General features: G+C 48.4%; 1 protein-coding gene across 1 annotated transcript in view; it reads right to left on the reverse strand.

Annotated features, from left to right (window-relative positions):
- Positions 1-6,332: 6,332 nt before the first annotated feature.
- The window catches only part of SYN3 (synapsin III), a 460,653-nt gene continuing 441,081 nt past the window's right edge, over positions 6,333-25,904 (reverse strand). Inside the window, exons 9-14 of the mRNA XM_082850535.1 lie at positions 23,435-23,509; positions 20,412-20,514; positions 15,917-16,051; positions 14,954-15,041; positions 9,731-10,022; positions 6,333-6,512 (exon numbers count right to left, since the gene is read on the reverse strand). Of these exons, the coding sequence (XP_082706661.1) occupies positions 6,380-6,512; positions 9,731-10,022; positions 14,954-15,041; positions 15,917-16,051; positions 20,412-20,514; positions 23,435-23,509 (826 nt within the window). The 3' untranslated portion in view covers positions 6,333-6,379. The remainder of the gene's footprint in view (positions 6,513-9,730; positions 10,023-14,953; positions 15,042-15,916; positions 16,052-20,411; positions 20,515-23,434; positions 23,510-25,904) is intronic.

Below are 25,904 nucleotides of genomic sequence, written 5' to 3' on the forward strand. Positions count from 1 at the left end.
TACAACAAGAAAAAGGCCAAACACAAATGTCTTAGCACATAAACAACTACTGGAAACATGCTATAGTGACAGATTAAAATCTGAATCACAACACAGGAATAAAACACTGTTAGTATCTGCAGAAAATAGGAATATTGCCAATGTCTTCCTGCTTTTTAAAAAATCTGTTTAGCATATAAGGAAATGGCTTGGAATGCTATGTGCTACAAGAATGTTTAGAGTTCTACACATGAATTCGTACACATGAATTTTTTTTCTTTGCTATACATATGTATTGTCTTTTTTCCTTCACAGTGTAGAAAATTCAGTCAATTAATAAGATTTTCCAGAGGCCATGTCACCTTTAGTAGCTTAATGTATAGGTAAAGGATTAGGGCTGTTGACATTCTTTTTTCCTGTGGTATTTTGTAATATCTGAGCTATAGGACAGCCTTTAAAAAAGTGTCCACCAGAGGCCATATGGCTTTAATTGGGTCTGGGTTGAAAGAGTCACCCTGAAACGTCGATGGGTAAAAACATCCTGGTTCTCTAGTACACCTTTCTGTGGCCTTTTAATGTTAGGTTGCGCTGTATGTGGGGTGTGTGTGTGTGTAGTGGAGTTGGAAGGACATAGTGATGACCAGAAGCACCATATACTATAAAACAGTAGTTTTCAAAATGCTTTCATTTTCGAGTGGTCCTTGAGAGGTTCGTGAGTGGTGTTGGTGTCCTGCAGATACAGGTGCTACTTTCCGACCTCACCTCGGACTTACTATCCTACGTGACAGATCTCTCAGTTTAGGATACCAGTGGTGTGTCACACACCTAAATCTGTGGTCCTCCCAATAGTTTATTCTGAATTCTTTAAACCACCATCGAAGCTTTTCTTCTTGACTAGCTTTATAGTCAGAAGCTTGTAAAATCTACATTCTTTTCATTAGACTGAGACTGTTGAGTTTTATGTGTTGCTGGTGTATGATGAGAATGAAGTCATTGGTCATAGCCTGTTCACTGCGTGACTTTCTGACACCACTTTGATGTATTGTGATAGAAGATAGTGTAGAGCAGGGGTCCCCAACCCCTGGGCCATGGACCGGTACCAGTCTGTGGCCTGTTAGGAACCGGGCTGCACAGCAGGAGGTGAGCGGCAGGTGAACGAGCGAAGCTTCATCTATTTACAGCCGCTCCCCGTCGCTCACATTACCGCCTGAGCTCCACCTTGTCAGACCAGCGGCGGCGTTCGATTCTCATAGGAGCATGAACCCTACCGTGAACAGCGCATGTGAGGGACCTAGGTTGCCCACTCCTTATGAGAATCTAATGCCTGATGATCTGAGGTGGAGCTGAGGCGGAGATGCTAGCGCTGGGGAGTGGCTGCAAATACAGATTATCATTAGCAGAGAGGTTTGACTGCACAGAGACCATAATAAATCAATTGCTTACAGCTCATATCAAAACCCTATCAGTGAGTGGCAAGTGAAAACAAGCTCAGGGCTCCCACTGATTCCGCATTATGGTGAGCTGTGTAACTATTTCATTATACATTACAATGTAATAATAATAAAGTGCACAATAAATGTAATGGCTTGAATCATCCTGAAACCATCCCCCCTCTCCCCTGGTCCGTGGAAAAATTGTCTTCCATGAAACTGGTCCCTGGCACTAAAATGGTTGGGGACTGCTGGTGTAGAATGCTGTGTAACATGCACTCCACATCACTGGCTTGTAGCCTTAGTGATTTTCTCCCCCCCACCCCCAACCCCGGCCATTTATAAATGAGAGCTCTGGTTTGGCATAGCTGGAAATCAAATCATGGGAGGTATCCTCTCTTAACAATGTAAGATTTTGTGATTCCCTATGTACAAACAGTTGAAGTCTGTCCTCTCTCACTCTTGCTTGCCTCTCTCCAATTCCTGAGATCACTGTTTAGCTTAATATCTCTGTAATTCCTCCACTCTCCCTCTGCTCCCTATACCTGGGGCCCTGAGCCAAGGCTTGTCTTGCTCCTACCCTGGGCAGTAGCTGAGCCTCAGGGAGGGGCCAGGCAGGTCCCAGCTCTCCACTGTGCTGTGAGTGTGGTTAATCCTCCTTCGGACAGCCTCCAGTTGACTGTAGGAGATCAGATACGGGAAGTACTAGTTAGGTCATGTGACATAAGGGTTCATCTTAACTAACTTAATGGCTCTCTTGGGATTCCCCAATAGGTTATAGCACTTAAGTTTCTGCTATCCCATAGCAAAACAGGTAAAATGCTAATTGAGAGGCAAGGAGATGTTAACTTGCTTCTGCTCTAAACTCAACAAAAGACCACAGAGCAGATACTTAAAATATGGAGTTTGGAAATTGGAATTAAAGCAGGAGGACCAAGCAGAATAGAAATAATGAAACGTATTTAGGATTTTAAAGAATTCTCTCTCTCTCTCTCTCTCTCTCTCACACACACACACACACACAATTGTAAGAAGAATGTTTAGTTTTACATTGGTTTTACCTTAAAGAAATAATACACTGAAATTCCAAAAAACTTTTCATCTTTTCCTCTTGGCCTGCCAGTTGAGGGTCATGAACACAGTCTAGAAGTCTCATCTCTTGGGGCTGCATATTTTGTCTGTGGAAACACAAGGGAGCCTCTGTGCCCTTTATGCATTGTGTTTGGTTAATGGACTGGTTTGACTTGTTTGTCACCCAACCTTGCAATTTGTCTCCAACCAAACCCAAAGTGCCCCCTTCTATTAGAGTGTAAATATTAGACTGAAATGGAATTTAATCCATGGCTGCTCTGGAGTCGAGGACAGCTTTTGACACTTAGGGGGGACAGTTAGCAACCAGCCTGCTTGTTCTCTTGGGTAAAGAAAACCATGCGATGCATGTGCAAGTGCTCTTAGGCTCTGAGCTATTCCCCCAGCATAATTAAGTTACTGCTTGTATCTGCGAGGCTGACTTAACTCGCTTACACTGGGACTCTAACTTGCATCCTTTCACAGATTGTAAACACACAAAACCAAATGAGCCACCAACTTGTTCTATGAAGTTGAATGAGGCACTGGGAGGGGCAGGGCTCTGAAAGAACACTGTGTGCCTGCAGGATGGCTCGAGCTGGGCTCTGCTGTGGTCTGCTGTGTGGTCTGGATGGGACCCCTGGGTCTTTGCTGGACAAGCCTTCGTATTGTCCTGGTCAGCTCGCTGCACCTCCTGACTGATGCTGACAATGGCACCTGGTCCCTTCAGCTCCCAGCCTCAGTGGCCCCGCAGTCAACTCACCTGTGTGGGCCACGCTCACCACGGGGGAGGTCTCAGCCTTCTGCTCTGCTTTCTCCCGTAGGTTAAAAAACGGCCACAGATTCTCTTCAGCTTCTTACCAATCTCTCTGTTGGTTTGATTCTCTTCCTGGGCAAGTGATTTCCTCACATTGATACTCGTAGAAAAACAGCCTTTTTCTTCTCTCTTAACATTTTGTTAATTTCATAGTTTTCTAGGAGGGCCAACCTAGCACACATCCTGCACACCGTGTGCTGAACAAGGCGTGCGCTGTGCTGTGCCCACGTAGCTCGTTCACGAGATGCCGGCACCGGCTTGCTTTCCCCTCGAGCTCCTTCCACTGCAAATTCAGATGAGAACTTCCAGAAGGTAGCTGAAGTTCAGGCTCATGGGATTTGCTACTGTATTTGTTACGATGGGAATGAAGGCCTATAACCCCTGAAATTCTGGAATGGTAGAACTAACTGCTCCATCAGCAGGGACTGAACGGGGGGGCAGTGTGGTAACGATGAAGAGGACCCAGAGGATTAATGCAAGAGAAAGGATACGCAGATTCCAGTATCCCTCGAAAGCTGATTTGACAATTAGATGACAGTACCCTTTTATCATGCTGTTAGGAGGAAGACCTGGAAGAAGATATTTTCTCCGGCTGGTGGAGGTGTCTACTGAGGCTGCATTTGAAATTCTCTCTTCATTGTGCTACATGTCAGCACAACCCAAATGGATCTTTGTCATGTTTCAGCCTCACCAGGTCACCTTGGACGGAAAATGCTAGCCTTTCCTTGGGCCAAGGTTGTGAAACAGAGCAAAAAATAACAAACACAACCTTTCAGACTCTCTACAGAGTGACTCCCTTCCCCCTTTCATTTTGTTCTTTCCCATTAAAAAATATCACAATTATTAAAGGTTAAATGCTTGGAGGGAACATGTGCTAGCCTATGTGAGAAAACAGTCCATTTTGGGGATCAACGGTCTCCAAAGGACCATTCTTGGTCTCTGTACTCATACACAGACTGATGGGAAAATTTATTGCCATGTGTTGGTTATAAACTTGTCTCATGTCATGGACTCTTCTGTGCATGGTTATAAAAACAAGGATGCCTGGCCTGAGAAATGAGTTTGATGTTCTACTGGAATATCTGGGAAATATGGTTTGAATGTTGGGATGTTTTTAGGGACAAGGGACAGAATATGGGAAAGTGGGAAAAGTTAAGCCATGTAATCACTGTTTATGGAGCCACTAGCTGTGCTCACCCAAGGGGTGGGCCCTGGCTGTGACGCTTCCACACCGGTACTGTGTCTCACCTTCCCCACACAGCTCAGGGCAGGGCTGCTGGTCTAACTTCAACGTGCATTCAAAATACTTAGGGAGACTGACAAAGATACAGGGTCTGGGCCTTATGACCAGAAATTCTGAATCCTTTGGTCTGAAATGAAGCTAGCTATGCACATTGGCCATGTCTCACGCTTTGAGAAACTTTGTCTAGACTATCACCACTTTGTTGTGTATTTTGGGCTGTGTTTTATTACTGAGAATTGGGTGAGACAGTTTGATTTTTTCTTCCAATCTTAATTTCCAGTGTAGAAGAGTGACAATCGCCTCACGTATTTCCCGTGTTCTCAATCTTCTAAAACACGTGGCTTTGTGGTGTTACACCCTGCCCGACAGTTTTCTGCACTCTTTTGTTCAGAATGCAGCGCCAGGCCAAGGACGCTTTCATTTTTACCTCCCTCTCCCCCTTCCCTATGAACAGTGAGGGGAAGATGTGCCTCAAGTTGCAAAGTGGGCTGTGAGGGGATAGCATGGCTATGTTGGATTATCCTCGGCTCTTTGGAGCCAGGAGGCTGGTCTGGCACCTACAATGTTTCTAGCACCAGGTGCTTGGGGATTTGGGACACCCCTGCACCCCATCTAATCATGACAGGAGCTGATGTAGGAGAAAGCATTGGGAAGGGAGTCAGGGTTGCATTTTCCAGCTCTGCAGTTAACTGGTTTAGTCAAGTAAGTGTGGGCTAAACAAAGTTAAAGCTGATTTCTTTACTGCAGGGATTCCAAGAGCCTTTGATGCGCACTATCAATCTCAGAAAAGAAACAAACAAAAACAGTGTTTCCTAAACATGTTTGACCGTTGAAGCCCCTTATAACTAACCTTCCAGTGCCTTGCTATACACTGCCTGCAGAACGCCGAGCTAGAAGTTACTGTCACTGCACTTTCTGATCCTGTGTCATCCATCTGCTCGTTGTCTCTGGCTCCTTGTATGTCCTTGAGGAGAAAGCAACATTCCTGGTAGGAATTCAGAGACCAAATGGTGGTGTAACACGGAATGGGTAGAGAGGCCCTAGCCTAACTCCTTCCTTGGGAAGTGGAGGGCATATTCCCCCTCTGGGAACTAGAGATGATTCCTAAAAGAACCCGTGGTCTGCTCTTGGCTGTCCAATTTAGGATAGCACTCTGGGCACGAGCGACGTTGTACAGCCTCCCCTCTGTTTCTGTTGTGTTCTGAAAGGCCCCACGGGCCACACAGCCTCTGCATTCTTTCCATGGTCCTCAAGGTCCACTGGTGGTGGGTGTGATGGGGCTTCGCCTGTCTGGTCTGCAGGGCCATCTCTTGAGCTTGGATGGGACTTGCAAGGGTAGGTGGCAGGTTCCCCTGGCTGCGCTTTTGTCCTTTTGTTTGCAAAACACTGTCAAAAGTTTATTGCCTCCTACATTGCCGAGGTCTGACTTCAGCGTCTGCATTTGATGGAGGTGGGGCAAGGCTCAGAGGGGGCCCTTCCCAAAGGCAGGCAGAACACTAACAAGAAATGTCAAAACTAGCCACACACAGACATCTCACGTGGTTATCGAGGCAGGGAAGCAAGCATCTGGGTAGGAAGGTTGACGAGATGCCTGTCTTTTAAGGCCCGTTTTGAGGAACCTGGAGGCTCTCAAAGGCCCACCCCTCAGTCGGGCAATGCTGGAACGTCATGGCAAAGGAAAGTAGGAACACATGTAGACACTCAGTTCCTGGACCAAAGGCATTTGGAACGTATATTCTCAGGCCCTCCATTCTGTTCCCGTCAGGAACCAAGGCTGAGATGGAGGATGGGGCAGGAGAGGAGGGAGTGTAACAGGGCACCGCCCTCCCGGCCTGGACAGGGTTAGTCAGAGAACAGGCTGGCGAAAGACTTCCTCAGGTTGCGGATGGTCTCGGCCTTGGCCTCGTCTTCACTTGGGGTCCCACGCTGGGAGGCGTCAGACGTGCTGAGGCTGTTAGTCAGGGACTGGGATTTGCTGAAACAGAAAGGCAAGGGGGTTGGGGGCGACAAGGCTGGACTCCCCAGGAAGTGAGTCCTGGGGCTTGCCTGGAAGCCAGCTGGGTGGCCCCGTCACCACAAGGACAGTGAGACCAGAAACAAGGCATCCCCGCCCTTACACGATGCTGAGTACACCACACACGCAATTAACCTGCATGGTGGTTATTGGTAGCCTTCTTTTTTAGGCACAGGAATTGGGGCTTACAGCAAGTAACAGGGGAGCATCCAGGGCTCATATCCTTTTCACAAAGCCAGGCTGCTCAGACGGCAGGCGTGACTAGAGCGCAGCTTGACCGCTCTCCTGCCTCTGTGTACAAACCCACTTGGTGAAGGGCTGTATCACCGGGTTATGGTTGTTCCTCCTATACTTTCCAGTGCTAGTCTGGGAATCAGGAGGTCTGTATTCCAGACCCTCTCTGCCATATGGCCCCTCCGGCTGTGGGCAAGTAACTCATTGCTCGGGACCTCCTCTCCCTCATCGGCGAAATGGAGGGTCGGTCTGGCCCACCCTCAGGTCTCTTCTAGCTCTGACACTCCGGGCTTCAATTCCAACTCTTCTCGGAAGCCCTTATTGCCGATTCCAGCCCATTTTGGAATTCTCACGGTGCCTACTGTTTGAACAACAGTGTTTGACCCTGTGTGCCAGCCTCATGCTAGGTGACAGGTTGGAGAGATGAATGAGATTCAGGCCCTGCCCTCAAGGGGCTCACAGTCTAGTGGGGGTGAAAGACATAGGAAGAGATCCCCACTTGGTCTTGTCATCACATTGAACAAAATCTTCTTCAAAGCAGAGACTATCTTTTCCCCCTTTGCTTATTCCCCCCGGGGTGTTATCTAGGACTAAGTTCAGAGTAGGCATTTGATAAATACCTGTGGATTTGAATTGAACCAAATAATACTTTAGAGCAACAACCCAGGAGATTTAAATGTTTTTAGCTAGATGACTATTGAGGTTAGTGTCCAAACCTGGCTTAAGTCCCAAAGCCCTCGTCTGTCCTGTGACCAGCTGGGTTGTATCTTTTCACGTGTGAGAGGCTGTCACAGATACACCCGTAAGGAGCCAGCTGCATTCTGGCTGGCTAGAAGCACTAACTGTGCAAAAACTCATTTTAATCCTTACAATAACCCTGTGGTGCAAGTACTATTGTCTCCATTTTGCATGAGAGGAAGTCTAAGCACAGAGAGATTAGATAACTTTTCTGAGGTCATGCAGCTTTCAAGTGGCAGAGCTGACACTGAACCCAGGTGGTCTGACTCTATCTAGAGTCTGTGCCGTCAACCTCTATGCCTATTACTGGAGGACCACTTGCTAATTTCATCAAACTAAAAATGCATTTGTCCTTTGATCCAATAATACTATTTCAGGTATTTTCTATACAGCTGATCCTGCACGTATAAGAAACAGCATGTTTTCAAGGCTATTCACGGCAACCTTCTTTGTAAGAGCATACCACATTTCCATTTAGGGTGGATTAGTTGGATAAATTGTGGTATAACTATATAGTAGAATACTATACAGCTGCGAAAAGGAGAAAATGTCAATGAACTGAGTGGAAGAGCTCCAGGATTTACTGTTAAATGTAAAAGCAAGGAGCAAAATGGTGTGGACAGTGAATACTGCTGATTGTGGAAATAAGTGGGAGGAGGGAAGCAGAACATATATTTCTGTATTTGCATAAGGAAACACTGGAGGAACACACAAGGAACTAACAAAAATGGTTACCTCTGGGGAGCAGGGGGCAGGAAAGCACTGGATAGGAATGAGATGGGAGTAAGGTTTTTTTCAATAAAAACAATATCTTTCAGATCTTTGAACCGTGTGAATGTATTACCTATTCAGAAAAATGATGGTTAGCATGACTCACGGGCTGGATGTCCTGTGTTCAATCCTAGCTCTTCTACTTCCTAACAGTGGAAACTCTGGCAAATTATTAATGTCTTTCTCTGTTTGCTCATCTGTAAAATGGGGATAATAATTGTTATTAACTCCTAAGCCTGTGGGACTTAAAAAAAACAAACCAACTAGGTAAAGTGCTTAGTACATAGTAAGTAGATAATAGATGCTAGCAGTGAAACGATGCTTATTAATATTAGTGTTTGGAGTTGAAGAAAGGGAGAAGCTTACCAAAGAAAACACATTTAGGGTCTCTCTTTCTGACCTCAAACCAAGAGACGGGCTTGAGTGGAAACAGGAGAGAGGATGTGTGTGCACTGGGATGGATCTTTTACAAAGTGGTGGCAATACTCCTTCCCGTCCCCATCACCTAGTCTTTCACAATGCAACTCTGCAGATCCTCCTATCAAGAGTCTATTTCCCCACCTCTTTAATCTGGGCTTGCCCATGTGACTCGTATTTACCAAAGGCGTGTGATGGGATGAAATGACATTATGTGGCGTCTTCTAAGGCTGGACCTCGAGAAGGCTTGAGGCTTCTACTTTTGCCCCTTTGGAATGTAATTCTACCATGTGAGGAAGCTGGGCCCAGCTTGCTGGAGGATGAGGCCCAAGGAGAGAGAGGAGCTCAGCTGACAGGCAACACCAACAACCAGATATGTGCAGGAGGCCCTCTTGGACCATCCAGCCCCAGGTAAGCTGCCAGATGACTACAGCCATATGAGTGATCCCAGCAGAGTAGGGTTGCTAGATTCAGTAAGTAAAAATACAGGACACCCAGTTAATTTTGAAATTCAGATTAAAAACAATTACTTTTTGAGTATAAGTATATCCCATGTAACATTTGAGGGCATACTTATGTTCAAAACTATTCATTGTTTATCTGAAATTCAAATCTACCTGGGCATCCTATATTTTATCTGGCAACTCTACAGGAGAGACCAGCAGAAGATCCTCCCAGCTGAGCCAAACTCAGAACAAATTGCTAAACCAAAAAATTATGAACAAAGAAAATGGTTGTTTTCCTAAGCCACTAAGTTTCAGGGTGGTTTGTTATGCAGCAAGAGATAACTGATGCATGTATACACGGAGGATCACAGTGGGACCGAATCTATCCTCTCACCTTTCTGGGCCCTGCCTGCCATCCCGGTTCCATCCTCTGGGCTTCTTTCTATCCATTTAAAGTCTGGGTGAGTCCTTGGTGGGTCTTCCTCTGTCTCCGAGTTCCTGATCCTGAGCCAGCCCAGCTCTGTCCACACCCTAAGTCCACCCTATGCCCTTCCCAATTCCCAAAGCACTTACTTGAGATGGGGGTGGGGTGCTGCTGGTTTCTTGGACTCTTCACCCTGTTGGGAGGTGCTGCGGCTCTGCATGGGGGGCCGGGGCTGTGAGGTAAGGGTGGTGCCTGGCTTGGAGACCTGGTTTGGAGAGCTGCCTCCAGATGTGCGGGAGAGCTGTGGAGAGCCTGGTGACCTCTGCTGCTGTGGAGATCCAGATGAGGGACTCAGGGGTTGCTGGCCTTGTGGGGAGAGCCTCTGTTGCGAGGGGCTTCCAGATCTCGGGGGCTGAGGAGACTGAGCTTGGCGAGGGCCCCCTACAGGGAGAAAAAAATTATTACATTCAGATTTTTTTTACGATGAATATGGCTGTGCACAAGTGTCGCTTCAGGGATGTTCATTACAGTGTTTTTCATTTTTTTTAAAGATTTTTTTGATGTGGCCCATTTTTAAAAAGTCTTTATTGAATTTGTGACAATAATTGCTTCTGCTTTATGTTTTGGTTTTTTGGCCACGAGGCACGTGGGATCTTAGTTCCCCGACCAGGGATTGAACCCGCACCCCCTGCTTTGGAAGGTGAAGTCTTAACCGCTGGACCGCCAGGGAAGTCCCTACAGTGTTTTTTGTAACAGTGAAAAACTGAAAACAATACAAATGCCTAACTGCAGAGGAACTGACTAGGAACATTAAGATAAATTCATATAACGGAATATGCTATGGTCATCACGTATGACGTGGCAGAATAATATTAAATGACGTGGGATGTTGTTGATAAGCAGCTTATAAAACAGCATTTGCCATTTAATTCCATTTGGGCACGTATATATATAAAGCTATGTAAAAAAGAAAGACTGGAAGGTTATACATTGAAACCAGTGTGTCTCAGACTTTAATGGCATGTGAATCACCATGCGTCTTGTCAAAACAAAGATTCCGATACGGTAGGTCTTGAGCGGTGTTATGAACTGGATCGTGTCCCTTCACAAAATTCATATGGTGGAGTCCTAACCCCTGGTGTGACTGTATTTGGAAATAGGGCCTTAAAGGAGGCAACTGTTGTTGAATGATGCCATAAAGGTGGGCCCTAATCCAACAGGACTGGTGTCCTTATGAGAAGAGAGAGAGAGACCAGGGACCTGCACACAGAGAGGAAAGGCCACGTGAAGACAGAGAGAGAAGGTGTTGTCTGCAAGCCCTGGGGAGAAGTTTCAACCCTGCTGGCACCCTGATCTTCCAGCCTCCAGAACCATGAGAAAATAAAGGTCTGTTGACGAAGCCACTCAGTCTGTGGTATTCTGTTATGGCAATGCGAATGGGGACTACGTCACTAACAAGCTCCCAGGTGATGCTTCCGCTTTCCACGCTTCGAGTAATGAGGCACCAAGCAATGATTTTAAAAGCGGTGGGATGATGAGGGACTTAAATTCTCCTCCTTTTGCTCACTGATGTTTTCCACACTGAAGATGTATTACTTTTGAAACAATGAAAATAATTATCCCTTACTTTCGAATAGCTCTCTAACCTTTTCTAAGAACTTTCAAAAGCAATATATCATTTGATCTAGAGAGAGGCCGGTAGGGAAGATACCACTCTTCTCATCAGGTTGCAGTGGAAACAGCCTCATTAAGGTTTCATAACTTGAAGGGTTAACCACGGAAAGCCCACAGAGGAGCTTGGCTTCACCCTGTTCCTGCACAGAGCATACAGGCTTTCACCTACAAGCGAAAGGACATTTTAGCCTCCCAGAAATGACTTTGAGTGGAATTCCAAGGCTCCAAGCAAGCAAGGTGCACCCTCCTCACCCTTGAACCCAGGCGTCAGGACTGCGGATTGTGAAATGCATCTTGGCAAAGCAGACTGGCTGCCTGCTGCTCGCCCTCCAGGATACAGCGGCTCCTGGGAAGGTGGGATGCACCGCGGTGATTCTCGCCATGCTTTGTTGAGAGGATGGGAGACTGAGAGTTTAACAAGGGCTGGAGCTCAACTCTGAGCCCTTTCATAATGTGGCTTCCACTTGTGTGAGCTCCCCAGGTCTCTGCTGTGTCCTCTCTATCATGTCCCGGCCTTGGGCTGGGCACCCTCGCAGCTTGTGGGTTAGGCATTATTATCATCTCCATTTTACAAAGAAACTCAGTCCCAGATATACTGCGACTTGCTTAAAGAGTGTCACTTCTAGTAAGGGGAAGAGCCTAGACTCAAACCTAGATCTCTCTGACTCAAAGCTCTGTTTTCTTTTGTTTCTCTTTTTTCCTTTCTTTACTGTACCACACAGGGCAGCACCTTTGTGCAAATTAAGAAAAAGGTGCTTTCCCCCAGTGGTGGCTGCTCTGAGCCCGGTGCAAAGGGGGCAAGGACTAGATTTCAGCTGGCCTCCCCGCTCAGACTGTCTCAGCTGGGCCCTGTGTGGTGGGCACGACCTGCATGTCTGGTGGCCCTGACACCCTACAGGTACCAGAGCCCCAGGTCCTTGCCATTAACCTGCCATGTGACTGTGGGTGCGTCACTTCTCCTCTCTGGGCCCTTGTTTGGAAATGAGGTCGTTGGACTAGACATCAAACATCCCTCCACATCTGAACATCTTTGTGAGCTTGTGCAACACTTTCCAGGTTGGACTGAATTGCAGCTCTAGTCTAGCAACTGACTGCACACGGCTTGATTCATGACTATATTGTCCCAGTAGATTGGAGGACCCATTGATCACAAAACTCAAACACCTATAGGGCCAGGCAGATAAATAAATAAAGCAGGAGAGTGTCAGAAAAATCACGTGGCTTTAAAAAATTTTCCCACTTGAGATACACGGTTCAGAGACTTACCTCTTTAAAGAGGTGCAAGCACAAGGAAAATGGCAATTGGCGCTGTGTCACTGTGGCAGTGACACCAGCAAGGAAGGAGGAGGGCCTGAGGCAAACGGAGGAGTCCTTGCCCTGTCAGTGGACAGTTGCTACGTAGCAAGCAGGCCCACTGTTTCTAGAGCTCCTGCTCTATCAAGAGAAGCTGGAAATCTAGATGTTTATGTAAAAGCTTCTGATTTTTAAATGTTGGTTTACTTTTTTTGTTTTTTAAACCCATTGTAGGTCCAAAAAGACATGTTTTCTAGTTTTACCTTAAATCCTCCCCCCGCCCCACCTCTCCACATTCTTCTCCTCAAGACTGATAATATCTTGGAAAATCTGGATACTCATTCATTCATTTATTAACTATTCGTTCAGTCCCTATTATACAGGTGGGATTCATCAAGAGACACTAATTTCTTTCAGCTTCTCAGCAAAGCAACAAATTTAGTATTTTTTGTTTGAGCACATACAGAAAAAAAATTAAATGTAGAAAGTATTTGCCTTAGCCCAGGATTGGTGCTAAAAGATGATGAGGTTCATTAAAAGAGACCTTCATTTTTACTGAGTTGAAAGTGAGTAGTGAGTTCAGAAAACAAGTTAATAATGTGATCTTGTTATTTTGGGAACTCAATGAAAGCACTGTGTTTTAATTAGCCTTGTTATTTTTAATCTGAATGTTAATTCAATGAGCATTTTCTTTAATTATCCTAATTGGTTTTAAATTGATTGTTTTTCAACTCACTAAACGTGTGTTTAGCCTCATGTCGCTTAAAATATCCCTTTATCGAGCGTGTCTCTACTCTGGGCCGGAAAGGAAACCAGAATACAGTAGCTCTCTGTTTTAAAAGTGCTCGGTTCAAATGTGGTTGAAAAAGTAAGTCCTGGGGCAGAGTGAGACAGGCCAGGGTAGGGCAGAGGCACAGTCAGAGCCTGGCAGGGTGATGAATAAGTTGTTTTTGAACATTTATAATTATAGAATTATCACCAGGCAGGAGGGCAGTGGGGCTGCTTTAGTTATAAGGATTGTTATGATAACAACCGTTAAGGACAATATTTATAATTGTTAGTAAGACACAAAATATTAATAGTGAGTTTTTAATGGTAAAGGTCATATAAATAGTTATTAACAGTATATTAGTAGTAGTAAGAGCTAGAACCTACTAAGCACTACCTCCACACCGGGACACCTTGCTAACTGCTTCACCTGCGTTATCTCACGGGAAGCTTCCCATTACTAAACAGGGCAGCTGTCATTTCCTCCTTTATCACTGGGGAAACTGAGGCTCTGAGAAGTGATGTAACTTGCCTAAGTCTGCCAGGGTACTGACACATGGAAGCGGACTCAAATAGGTGTTTATCTGCCTGAAGAAGCAGCCAGTGTTCTTTGGTACACAGTTATGTAAAGTCATGCAATTCCCCTCTTCTTAAATGCTTTCTGCTTTTCCAAGAAGAGAAGCAGAGACAAGAAAGATGAATTGAGTGTTTTATCTAAGACCTTTTGAAGAAGAAGCCATTTAGTGCCCAAGGCCGATTTTCCCAAGAAGCAGTGAATCTGTTACTTTGATAAAAGCGACTGGGAAGGCCACAGTGTGATAGTAATGTTTCTTTCTGATGAGTCTTAAAGCAGATCCTTAAAAGGTCGCCATGAAAATGCCTGGCCTGGCTTCTTGGTGCGAAGCGGTCCTGAGGCTCCAAGCTGGCACTAGAGCAGCGAGTGTGCCCGGAAAGTTCTGACTGCAGGAGAGGACCTGGGCTGACCTTCTCCCCAGGCCTGAGCGTGAGAACACCCGAGCAGCTGGCAGCCTGAGAGAGTTAGTTATTGCCACGATTTCTTTTCATCTTGTCATCAATAGTTCATCCATTCTCTGATAAATGGTGGCATTTACATAGTAATGCTGGGATATTTTTTGAGGAAAATTCCAGTCGACAAGGTTCTGTACGACGTTCCGTTTTCCTTTCTCACTCTAGCTGGTTGGCTCATAAATCTATAACCAGGCACTGCTAGCAGCTAGGAAACAGACAACTTCTAGAAGATCGGAAAGCCCAGACTTGTAAACCTGCCATTTTCTTGTGCTTCCTTGGACGAAGCCTCAACACCCATCTCTGTAAAAAGGAAATACGGTTGTTTCCACTGTTGACAAGTTGGGAGGCTGAAAATGAGAAAACAAATGGGAAAGTCCCTAGCACAGTGGTACTTAATACATTTACTGTCTGTCTTCCTTTCCTCCTTTTCTGACTTTAAGGGGGTGACAAACCTCATAGTCTCTTTCATTCTGCATACAGAGCGAGGGCACATATCTGGAAGGCGCGCTTCCAGAGCGCCTTCTGGAAGTCACGCGTGGACCCCTCAGTGCATTCCAGCATGCTTGCTGGACGGTTTCTCTCGGCGCGCGGCTCGCTGGGGGCCCTACCTTGTGTGGGTGTCCGTGGCTGAGGCTGTCCGAGAGGAGGCCCAAGCTGGGCTTGCCCAGGGGGTTTTACTGGTTTAGTCTGAGGAGTCTAGAGCAGAAGAGAAAAGAAGCCTGTTGCGATCACCACAGCCATTTACTTCCTGCGTACGAGGGCAGGGTTTATCAACATCTGTTCACTACTGAGGTAAAACTTACATAATGGACACAGTTCTTAAGTGTACAGCACAACGAGTTTTCACATGTGGATACACCTGTGTAACCACCAAGCAGGTCAAGACAGAACATATCCAGTGGAGAAGCCTGCTCTGTGGCCCCACCCAGCCAGCAGCCCCCTCGAGTATGACCGTCATTCTGACATCTGTTATCACAGGTTTGTTTTTGTGGGGAAAGGGGGAGCAGGTTTGGGGACTTGCTTTTCCAGAAAGCTGGGGGTCTAGCAAATTCTTTGGAGAATAATCTGGTAGTCCATGGTGAGGACTGTGGAAGGGAGGAGCTCTGAGGGAGCAGGTCGAGGTTGGAGGATGAGGAAAACGGAAGACACAATAGTCTCTATTGACTGGTGCCCTGGGAGTATACAAAGGGCATGTGTGTACACGGGCACGTGCGTGCGCGCACACACACACACACCCTGCTCCCTGCTCAGGCCCGGGATTGAGGGCACAGAGGAGACAACTGGTTTCTTATGTTAATAATCTCTGCCTACAGACACCCAAAGCCCAGTTGAGACAAGGTTTTTCTCCCCAGGATGGTGAAGGGAGGAAGGGCCTCTCAGAGCCTCCCAAATTCCCCCATCAGAAGCAGGGCTACAAGCTCTCCCCCAATCCCAGCCTCACCCACACCCCATTCCTTTCTCCCCAAGTTGGTTCCTCCCTGGGAGCATCTCCTGTGGATCAGGGCACCCATTCCCAGACAGCCAGGCATTTCTCATGGCTACACAGTGTCCCTTACTTCCGAGGACCTTACCCAAGGCCTCAGGGGTGAGGGCACTGTGCCCCCTGGCATCGGTAGTTGGCTCATTTTGGAGACAACGAGATCGGCCATCAGCTGTTTGTCCTCTTCCAGGTGCTCTCCAATCAGGGGCATGGAGCTGTCCATCACCTGCAGGTGATGAGAGAAAGGAGCCCTGAAGGACCCTCAGGCCAGGGCAGCCAGGCAGCGCATCCCAGGAGGCAGGCTCAGAGCTCATGACAGAAGTGAACACTAGATGGCAATGCTCTCCATGCAAACACCCAGCCCAGCGCCTCCAGCTGGGAATGACCACCGTGGAGACATCCAGTTTCCTGCAGTTCTGTCTAAATCAACTCCCTGGACTCAGTTCAATTCAGTCGACATTTGCTGGACCTCAGACATGCATCCAAGGGCTGGGAGCCTTTGCTGACCTTTTCTGCTCTTTTCTTTGGGGAGCTGGTCTCTGCTCCTCCTTTCCCACCTTGGCCCCCACCCAGGATTGGGGCTGGCCTCCTGAACTCTGGCCCAAGGTCAAGGTTTTCCATAAAGCCTGAAGTAGTGAAGGTGGGGGGCTCGATTATGACCAAAAAAATAACAAGGGTTAGAGTCGACTCAGGGCTCGGAGAGAAGAGGGAAGAGGCAAGTCCTGTTCTCCAGGGCTCTGGCAGAATAAACTCCTGGAGAGGAACTTCTCCCACGGGGAGCAGGCTGCTTCTCAAAGGAGGCACAGTGCTTACACTGGGAGGGGGCCTGAGAGATCATATCTGTACATCCGCACATCCGCTTTTCTTGCAGATGGGGAAACCGAGGCCCAGAGATGGGAAGGCACTTGCCCGAAGTCACGCAGGCCAACGATCCAGGTGATTCCCCAGGCACGGGCAGCTGTAGACGGTCTCGAAGGGGTGTGAGGCCTTGGTGGGCCCTCTGTCTCCTTCCCAACTGTAGGGAAATCCAGCCTGTTCACCAACACCCCCTCCCCCTGCCCCCATCAAACGCACTGTCTCGTTCTCCCTTTTCCCAAGCTGGGGACTCACCAGGTTCTCTCTCTTGTCCAGGTCCTTGTGCATGTCATTCTCTCTGCCCACTCTCTACCTGCCTAGGCCCTTCTCATCCGTCAGGGAACATGTAGCCGGCCCTTCCTCTGGGAAGCCTCCTCGGCACTCCTGCCACCCTCACTTTGGTCGTCCCATTGGAGAGCTTATCCCACAGGGCCATGGTCTCCTGTTGATGTGTGTCTCCCCAACCAGACGGTGAGCCCCTGGGCTGGGGATGGACCCTGTGTCCTGTTAGACAGGTGTGCCCTCACTAAGTACCTCTTGAATGGAGGAATGAAAGGTCCCTACAATAAGTCCTGCTGAGGACGATAAGGATACTAATAAGTGCTACATGTCATTATTACGTGCCAGGTGCTGTCCTAAGCACTGGGTGTGGATGACCTCACACAAATCTCAGCACAGCTCTTTGAGACAGGTACCATTACTATCCTTATCATGATGGGAAAACTGAAGGCAAAGAAGTAGCAAATTCAAGGACAGATTGCTAGCAATCCTTCCGTGTCTCACCGATCACCGAACAGCTCTCTGTGGTAAGAAAGGGGAACAGTAGACCTGGGTTCCAGGCTTCGGTTCTGCTAGGGACTTGCTGTGTGATCTTGGCATGTCACTTTTCCTCTGTGGGCCTGTTGTTTCCCTCAACTATAAACTGAGGGGTGTGGGCAGCGGCAAAGACCCTTCCAGCTGGGCCTTAGGAGCCTGTGAGTCTAAAGCACCCACTATGGTGGGGAAGCTGAAAAGCAAACACAAGGATGTGACGCAGATCCTATTATGGACGGTCCTGAACACTGTCCTCAAATTGAGCTCCCTGTTGGTTATGCCTGGGTTCGTGGTACCCTGGCTCCCAGTGCCCGGCGCATGGACAATCTCTCGTTCAATGTGGGCTGAGTTGAGTTATAACTGTGGCGTCTACGTGTACACAGGCCTGTCGTCCTTTCTCTTCCTGAGTCCGCCCACCCCTTTGTGTTCTGGTTTCTGTTTCCTACACTCCCTGCAGTAGAAAACAGCCACCACAAGGAACCTGAGGTCAGAGCATTCTGGAGTCCCCATGGTGGACACAGCCAGAGGAAGTGGACATTCTGGTCTCCCCAGGGAAACATTTTTCCAATGAGCAATGTCATTCCCTGTACAGGTCATGGAGGACAAGTTCAAATGTCTTTCCCCTGAGTATTTCACTGTGAGGATCTTCACAAAACAGGTCCCACAAATTTTATGTTCTCACCACAGAGGTGGCTGAAGAAATCAGCATTTTTGGATCCCTTCTGTCTGTTTTTTTTCCTGACTGGGGAAAAATACCTTTTATCTTTCTGGTAAAAAGCTCCCCATCTCCCTTGACCTCACTCTAAACTGAAAAGCAACGGAAACAACTCTGCAATGTTTCTGAGAGACAAAAAAATCTGAAAAGCCATTTCCCTCGCCCCCGACCCTGGAACATTTTTGAGAAGTTGTCTTATTGTGTTGTAAAGTCCAAACCCACAAAATTTTTGTTTTTTCAATGTGTAAGGTCTTTCATCCCTGACCCGCTGAACGTCTGGAGGCAGGGAGTCTGGGCCCACGGGTACAAATTTTTGTTTCCTAAGAGTGAAAGCTGAGGAAACTCAGATAGGCAGGAGCTCGGGGAAGGGAGCCAGGAGTCCTTCTGCTGATTGCTGGTCCCCTCTCTGAAAGGAAGCTCTAGGGGAAGGGTCCCTGCGACTGTGCTCACTGCTGCATCTCCATCACTTGGCTGGGGGTCTGGTGCCCAGAACAGGAGCTCAGCAGTGAATGAACGATGGGTGAATCAATCAGTGACCACATGTGTGCCAAAGCTGAGTACATGTGTGGTGGCCCCATGAAGAGACGCAGAGGCAGGAAGGCCAGGAAGGGTCTCAGGAGATGCAGTGCCCTAGGCGTCGGTATGAAGGTCCCAGGCATCCTCGCTCCTCCAGGGAGCAGCCTGGGTCTAGCTGGGAAGCAAGTGTACAGGGCAGTAGTTTTGCTCCTGGCCCCTTCAATGTCCTCTGAGAAGGGGCTGCTGAGGACATTTCAGGTAATGGTGGCTGCTGGACGTGAGGAGAGAGCTGTTTTCTAGAGCAGGATTGAACCTGCAAATATAGATGCAACTCATCCTTGGAAGCTACCTGGCCTTCTGGGGGGTGAGTGTGGGCAGAGGGGCTGAACTCCCTCCCCTTCACCTCCAAGCTCGATACTCCCTGGGCTTGGGTGTGGATGCCCTCCTGGCAATGCTGGAGGAGAAGAGCAGGGCTCCCACCGCTCTAGTCACCGGCTCCCGCCATGCCGTGGATCCCGGGAGTGGTGCAGACACTCGGGGCTGGAGGACTGGCTGGCTCTTGCGGTCACCCCAGCCATGTGCTTCCCATTAGCCGCCCACACCCCGGGGAGGGGGCAGCCACAGGGCTCTCCCTCACACGTCTTGGCCCTGTGTCAGCACCGCGCCTCTGCAGTGGTTGGAGAAGGCCACAGAAGGGAAGCACCGGAAGGGGCTCTGGGGGGTGGGAGAGCTAGGATGTGAGGCTGGGGAGAGAAGGGAGAATTCTGAGCCAGAGCAGCATTTTCAGGGGAAGCAATGGAGAACCATGAGCTGTGGCGGGGAGGGAAAGGGAGTTAGGAAGGGGGAGGGGGCTGTGAGGCCAAGAGACTTGGGGAGCCACAAGGGGGGAGGGCGACTGTGGGGCTGGGAGAAGCATGGAGAGGAAGTCGTTGGGGTAGGGGAGGAGGGTGATGGAAGGACCACGGCGACCTGTAAGCGACAGCTCTGGAGGGTAGCAGGGGTGGTTGGCCTCTGAGAGGCATGGGCTGCAGGAAGGTTGAGGGAGAGATTCTGGGACTCAGAGCCCCTCTGACCTCTCTTACAATTACATTTCCCTCCATTCACACCCCTTTCCTAACCTTCGGTGCCCTGAAGTTAGTGTACCACCCTTCCCTGCCAGCCTGCACACCCCACGTCCGTCCATCTTGCTCAGAGCTCTGTCCCCAGAGCTACCCCCACGCCAAGCCCATGGGAGCCACTGGGTACCTGTCTGCTGACTGAACAGACAATGGAATCTCTGCCTAGTGACCAGGGAAGTGTGTCCTCTTTACACACTGGGACACTGAGAAAATTGAAGAGGCCTCTGAGGGGACAGAATCTTGCCAACTCTTGGCCCGATGCTTTGCCCCTACTGTTAGGGCCATGGGTTGGGGGTATTTGTTTAACCTCACGCCCAGAACTCCTGAGGGCCAGCTCAGAGCCCCCGGGCACAAAGGCTTTAGAGGCAGCCGGGGGTGGGCATGGGGTATGTGAGGGTGGTAGGTGAGAAGCCTGTGGGGGCTGCTTGCTGTGGCCTGGGCTGCCTGTGCCCCAGCCATGGGCTAAGACACAGCTGGCCATGCTGGAGGCCACACTTGGACTCCTTCCCTCTGGCGTGCCTGCTCAGGGGCCCGGACAGGCCAGGAGGACGTCCTGGTCCACCTCTCACCTCAATGATGTAGTCTCTGCCATCCTTGCTGTGGACAGCCTTGACGGCGCAGATGTCCAGCCCACCAAACATCTCTGAGCAGCTGTCCACCCACAGCCTGTACCTGCAGGGATGGAGAGACAGGCAGTGGGCATGAGGGGCAGGGAGCAGGGACGGGAAGCAGAGGGAGAGAGAGGCAGAGACAGAGGGAGGGAGAGACACAGAAGGACACATACAGAAAAACAGGCTATGGGACAGACAGTGACACACAGGCAACCATTCAGAGATGGAGAGAGACAGAGATGCAGCAAGAGAGACAGAAAGGCAGAGAGACAGAGACCAGAGAGAGACAGAGACCTGAGAGAGACAGAGACCTGAGAGAGACAGAGGCAGTGGGAGAGACAGAATGGGTAAAAAGGGAGGCAGAGACATAGATGGACCGTGAGAGAGAGACAGCAGGAGAGCAGCTAAAAGGGAGCCAGGAAGGCAGGAGAGAAGCAGGACTGGGGGAGAAGGGATGGGAGCTGGGAGAGATCTCAGAGACCTGAGCCCACCCCGCCTAGACCCTGACTGGCTCCCTAGTAGTGGGAAGCTTGCCTTGCCCCCATCTGGAGCCATCCTGGACACCCAGCTTCCCCTGAAGTCCTTTTCCCTTGGGAAAGCTGCTCGAAGGTCCCCAGAAATCCCTCCCAGGCCGCTCTCCCAGGCCCAGCCTGTGGGGACAAAGGGCATATTCTCCTCCTGCCTGGGGAATGCGGGCAGAGGAGCCTGGCAGGCCGCTCTCGCCTGGCCTGGGGGCCTGGTCCTCTGGACCCACTGCTTTTTTTCCCCTTTCCAGCCACTTGATGGCTGCAAGGCCCGTTTGCTTTGCAGGGGAAGATCTCATTGCTGGACTTTGACCCTGCAACAAGAGGATGCTTGTATCTGGAGAAGTCTTCCTGGCCTTGCACTTGGCTTCCCTCATGGTGGCTGGACTTGGAGTCACAGGGGACTTTGTGTCAAACGTTCCTGCTTCTCTCCCCACCCTCCAGGGTCACATGGGGGCACGCCTGCTCTGAGATCTATTTGTGTCTCTGAGCCATAAGGCCTGGAATGAGCTGAAGCGCTCTCAGAACCAGATCTCTCATCTCATCCGCTAATGCCCCTTGAGGCACTGAGGGTACTGCCCATGAATTTGCAGAATGGAAAGTGAATTCCAGGCCTGAGCAGACCCACTCCCATGGCAGGCTCCTGCAGAGATGGCCCATATGGCCTGGGACTGAGCAGAGCCAGGGAGATAGTGCCCTGCTGGAGACATCTGTGAGTAGCTTGTGAGGCATTGGGGAAGGCTGGGCTCACATTCTGGAAAGGCCATGAAGAAAAGGGCCAAGACTGTCCTGTGAATGCCCACTGGGGGAAGGATGTGACTCCCCCAAACCAGGTGATTCAGTTGTGCCAGGTGATGAACACAACTCCCCTGAGACTAGTTAGCATATGTCGGTACCCACCTGGAAGGTAGTAGCTGCCACCTGGGGTTGACTGGAAGGGAAGGAAGCCAACATTTACAGTGTCCCTCCCTGCCATAGGCCAGCACTGGGTTAGGTACTGAACATCCCTCTCTCATTCAGCCCTCTGGCTTGGGTATGTTAACTCCAATTTACAACTGAAGAAGTTCAGAAAGGGCAGTTAACTTACCCTACGTAATACAGCTTGGAAGGGGCAGGACCACTCACTTTCGTTCATGCCACTTCCTCAGCTTAGAGCCCTGAACCAGCAGTTCCATGAGGACAGTGACTGTGTTATATCCCTCCCCTAAGTCTCACTCAGTCATCGCTACTGTAGCAGGGTGGTCCCACTCCAATCTCTAGGGGCAGAGATGTGACACAGGCCTATATAATCACAGCATTGCTACTTTCTGGACCATAGTGATTGGTTCGGGGATGGTCATATGATCTAAGTCAGGCCAATCTGTGAATAAGGCTCTATTCCAGGCTTTGACTGCAATGGTTGGGAAAGACACCTTCTTTCTGCTGGACTTGACACTGTCAAGATATAAGCCTGGAGTCATTATGGGCCACCATATGAATGACCAGAATGAAACCAACATAGAAGCCAACATATTCTATCCAACTTAAGGGCGTAGAATAAGTTCTAAAGTCCTACCTGGAGCTGTACCTCTGGAGTTGTCATTGCCACAAGCCAATAAATCCCCCCTTTGGTTCAAACCAATCTAATTTGTGTGCTGACACTTGCAACTGATACAGAGTTCTTAAAAGGAAGGATTGGGTCTTTTCCTCTTGGCCTCTTTAGTGCTCAACATACACGGCATGCAGTAGGCACTCAATACATGTTCACTGAACAGGCCTTTCTGACCCCAAAGCCCATGCTTTGTCCATTGTCATTGAATGCTTGCAAGCAGAAGTCACTGGGCAATCAAAAAAGGATGTGTGTGTGCTGCTGGCCCCAAGAGCAGGCGACAGGTCCTTCTTCAGGTGAGGATGGCTTACAGGTGTTGTTTAAATAAGGGAGAAAGACCTGAGCGACTTTCAGCCAGAGTGCATCCCTGCCACATTCATGATTCATAGGAAATCAACCTCTCCCTCTCATATTGAGATAGGAATAAGTCTGAGAGAGGAGTGGACAGTCCAGTAGCCCTGTTGCCCTAATAGGGATTCTTCCATGCAGCTGTCAGAGCAGGGAAAGCCTGGTGAGGACTTCCTGCTCTCTTCCTACAGCAGCTGGGTAGGGCCGGAAAGACCCTTGGACTTGGAGTCAAGATAGTAGGGTTCTACTTTCAGCTCTGTCACTGATTAGCTCTGTGACCTTGGACAAGTCACTTTCCCCCTCTGAACTTTCTGCCCTATCTGTAAAGTGGGGTTATTTATAAAACCTTCCCTGCAGGCTGTTATGGGCAGTAATGGGGATCATGCCTAGGAAAGTACTCTGTGGGTGGAGAGACACTGGCCAAAGTGTGAGATGGCATTCATTACAGGATCCTTATTGTATCCCTATTTATCTCCCACTATGGCTGGTGCCTCTCCCTGAACACCTCCTTTGCCTCTTACCTCTCTGTCATGGCCACCTGCTCCAGCATAGCAGAGCCTGTGTTGGCCTTCCAGTTTCCAGAGATGGAGGTTCTCCTGTATCACAACAAATAACACAGTGAGGGCATTAGGGATGCTTGTCATTGATCTGCTTTCCTTTTTTGCTTTGGCTGTTTGGTGGCTCTGATTCAAATATCTGGCTTACATTCTGACATGTAGTCTTAGGTATGCATCCAGTCTTCAGATTTATTTTTCTGTTTTTATTTCCCTCTATGTTGACTGTCTTACTTGTTGGGTCTTATGTATCTTTTCCCAAGCCACCTTTGAAATATAAAAGTTAAATTTAACAAATGCCTACACTATCAGATTAAATCCTGAGAACTTTGGCCTCCTGTTTTTCAGAAGAAGAACTAGGGCAGTATAGCCCCCGGTGACTCTGGAATCTTTTTTGAGAGCCCCAAAATGTAGGAAAAATGATCCATGGAGAGAAGTGATTACTTTCCATGGTGAAGAGCAGGCAGGCCTTCTGGCTCTGCCTGCCTCACCCTCTTAGTTCCCTTGCCCTTTCTCCAAAGCCCATGGATATTTCCTGTGTGTAGGCCTCCACACACCTTTTTCCCTTTGCCGGATCCAGTCTTCATCTCCATCTTTGCCTCCCTAAGTCCTACTCATCCTTCAAGTTTCATCTGAAAATGTGACTTCCTGAGAGTACATCTTCCCCAATAAGAACCCCCTATACTACACCCTATACCAATGTTTAGTAATGCTCATCTCACTTGCAATGACTACTTTAGTGTGCTGTCTTTCCTGAGGGCAGGGAACATGTCTTGACTCATCCCTCTGTACCTCTAGTGTCCAGTGGTCCCTGGCATGTAGTAGGTGTCCAGTAACTACCTACTAGGTAAGGGACTGTGTATGTTGAACAGCAATCCAGACAAACTATCTCTAATGGCATATCTGGATTCAGCAAAGTGGCAGAGGTAAAGCAATTTGTTTCATGACCAAGGGAAGGCATGTGATTGAGGTTTAAGGGTGAACCAGGAGAGGAATTGCTAAAAATGTCTTTCTAAAAGAGAAAATAAAATGTATCTGAGCACAGCAGATGCTGAGAATAGATGGTGGCCAATAGGAGACATAATGACTAAGGGTAGCAGTGACATTGATAAGCTTCATGTCAATTAAGTTTAGTTCATCTCAATGCAATTCAATTCAATTTGGCAAACAATCACCAGGCCTCCCTATGTCCTGGGTACAGGACTAATCTGAGTGTGAAGAGATGACTCCTTCCTCAAGCTGCTCACTACCTTAAAGGGGTAGACCAGCCTAAAACCAGAACATAGGCGTGGTAGGGTTAGCAGTACACATGAGGCATGAAGCACTCCGGGGAAGCAAAGGAGAAACCAGTCACTTAACATGAACCCCAGAAGGTAGCGATTGAGATGTGCCTGGGAGGGTGAGTAGGATTCAACAGAGTGGGATCTGCACGGTAACAAGGGAAGGTAAGAACTGACTTGAGTCAGATGGATGCGAGTTTGAATCTCGGTTCTAGCATTTTCTAGCTGTATAACCATGGACAACATCTCTGGCTCTATTTTCTCACTGGTAAATGGGAATCATTTTAGTACCATGCTTACAGGGCACTGTGTGGATTAAAGGAAAGATTCCCATAAACCTCTTAGTACAATGGGTGCTACTATTACTTTTCAGTAAGCGTAGACAAGAAAAGAAAAGCATTCTAATGCCAGAAGCAGCAGGAACACAAGCCAGACTGGTCTCCTTCCAAAGATAACGATAGTGAGAGCTGATATTTAGTGAGTGCTTTCTACGTCTGAGACATGGGTCTAAAAGCTTTATAAGCACTGGCTTATTTCAGTCTCACAAAAACTAATGAGATGGATATTATTATTATTATCATTCCCACTGAGTGGCAGAAGCCACCAAACCATATCTGAGAAACTCTGTGCTCTTAACCATGACTCTTCATGGCAGAGCCCATCACAGGTTTGGGGAAAAGAGTTGATTGGCCCAAATGTGATGCAGCTGCTAGAATGTAGGATGGGATGTAGACTGTGACAACAGAATCTATGTTTACGACACATGTATGAAGCTGACCCCCTTGATGAAGGGGCGGGGGTGAGTGGAAAGGTGCTGCCTAAGTAACTTTGGAAATTAGTGGAGACTGTATGACTAAGTACAAAAGAAACTGTATGTAAGTCCTGTACCATAGTTGGTGAAGTTGTTTCTCATGGGACTACGGCTTGACAGTTCTGCAACTGTACACATATACTGTGGATGAACAAAGAAGTACATGGATGGGGGATGGTGGGAGCCAGGTTTCTTCCCAGTAGGAGTGGGAAGTTACAGATAAGCAATCTGGGAAGGCTAAAATGAATCATGTGGTACTGGATGAAAGTCTGACACATCACTATGAACTCTGTTTAGCTTTAGCTATAGATGGATATATGCGTGTGTGTGTGTGTGTGTGTGTGTG

The sequence above is a fragment of the Leucopleurus acutus genome (assembly GCF_964270905.1).
Source record: "Leucopleurus acutus genome assembly, chromosome: 11".
Classification (NCBI taxonomy): domain Eukaryota; kingdom Metazoa; phylum Chordata; class Mammalia; order Artiodactyla; family Delphinidae; genus Leucopleurus; species Leucopleurus acutus.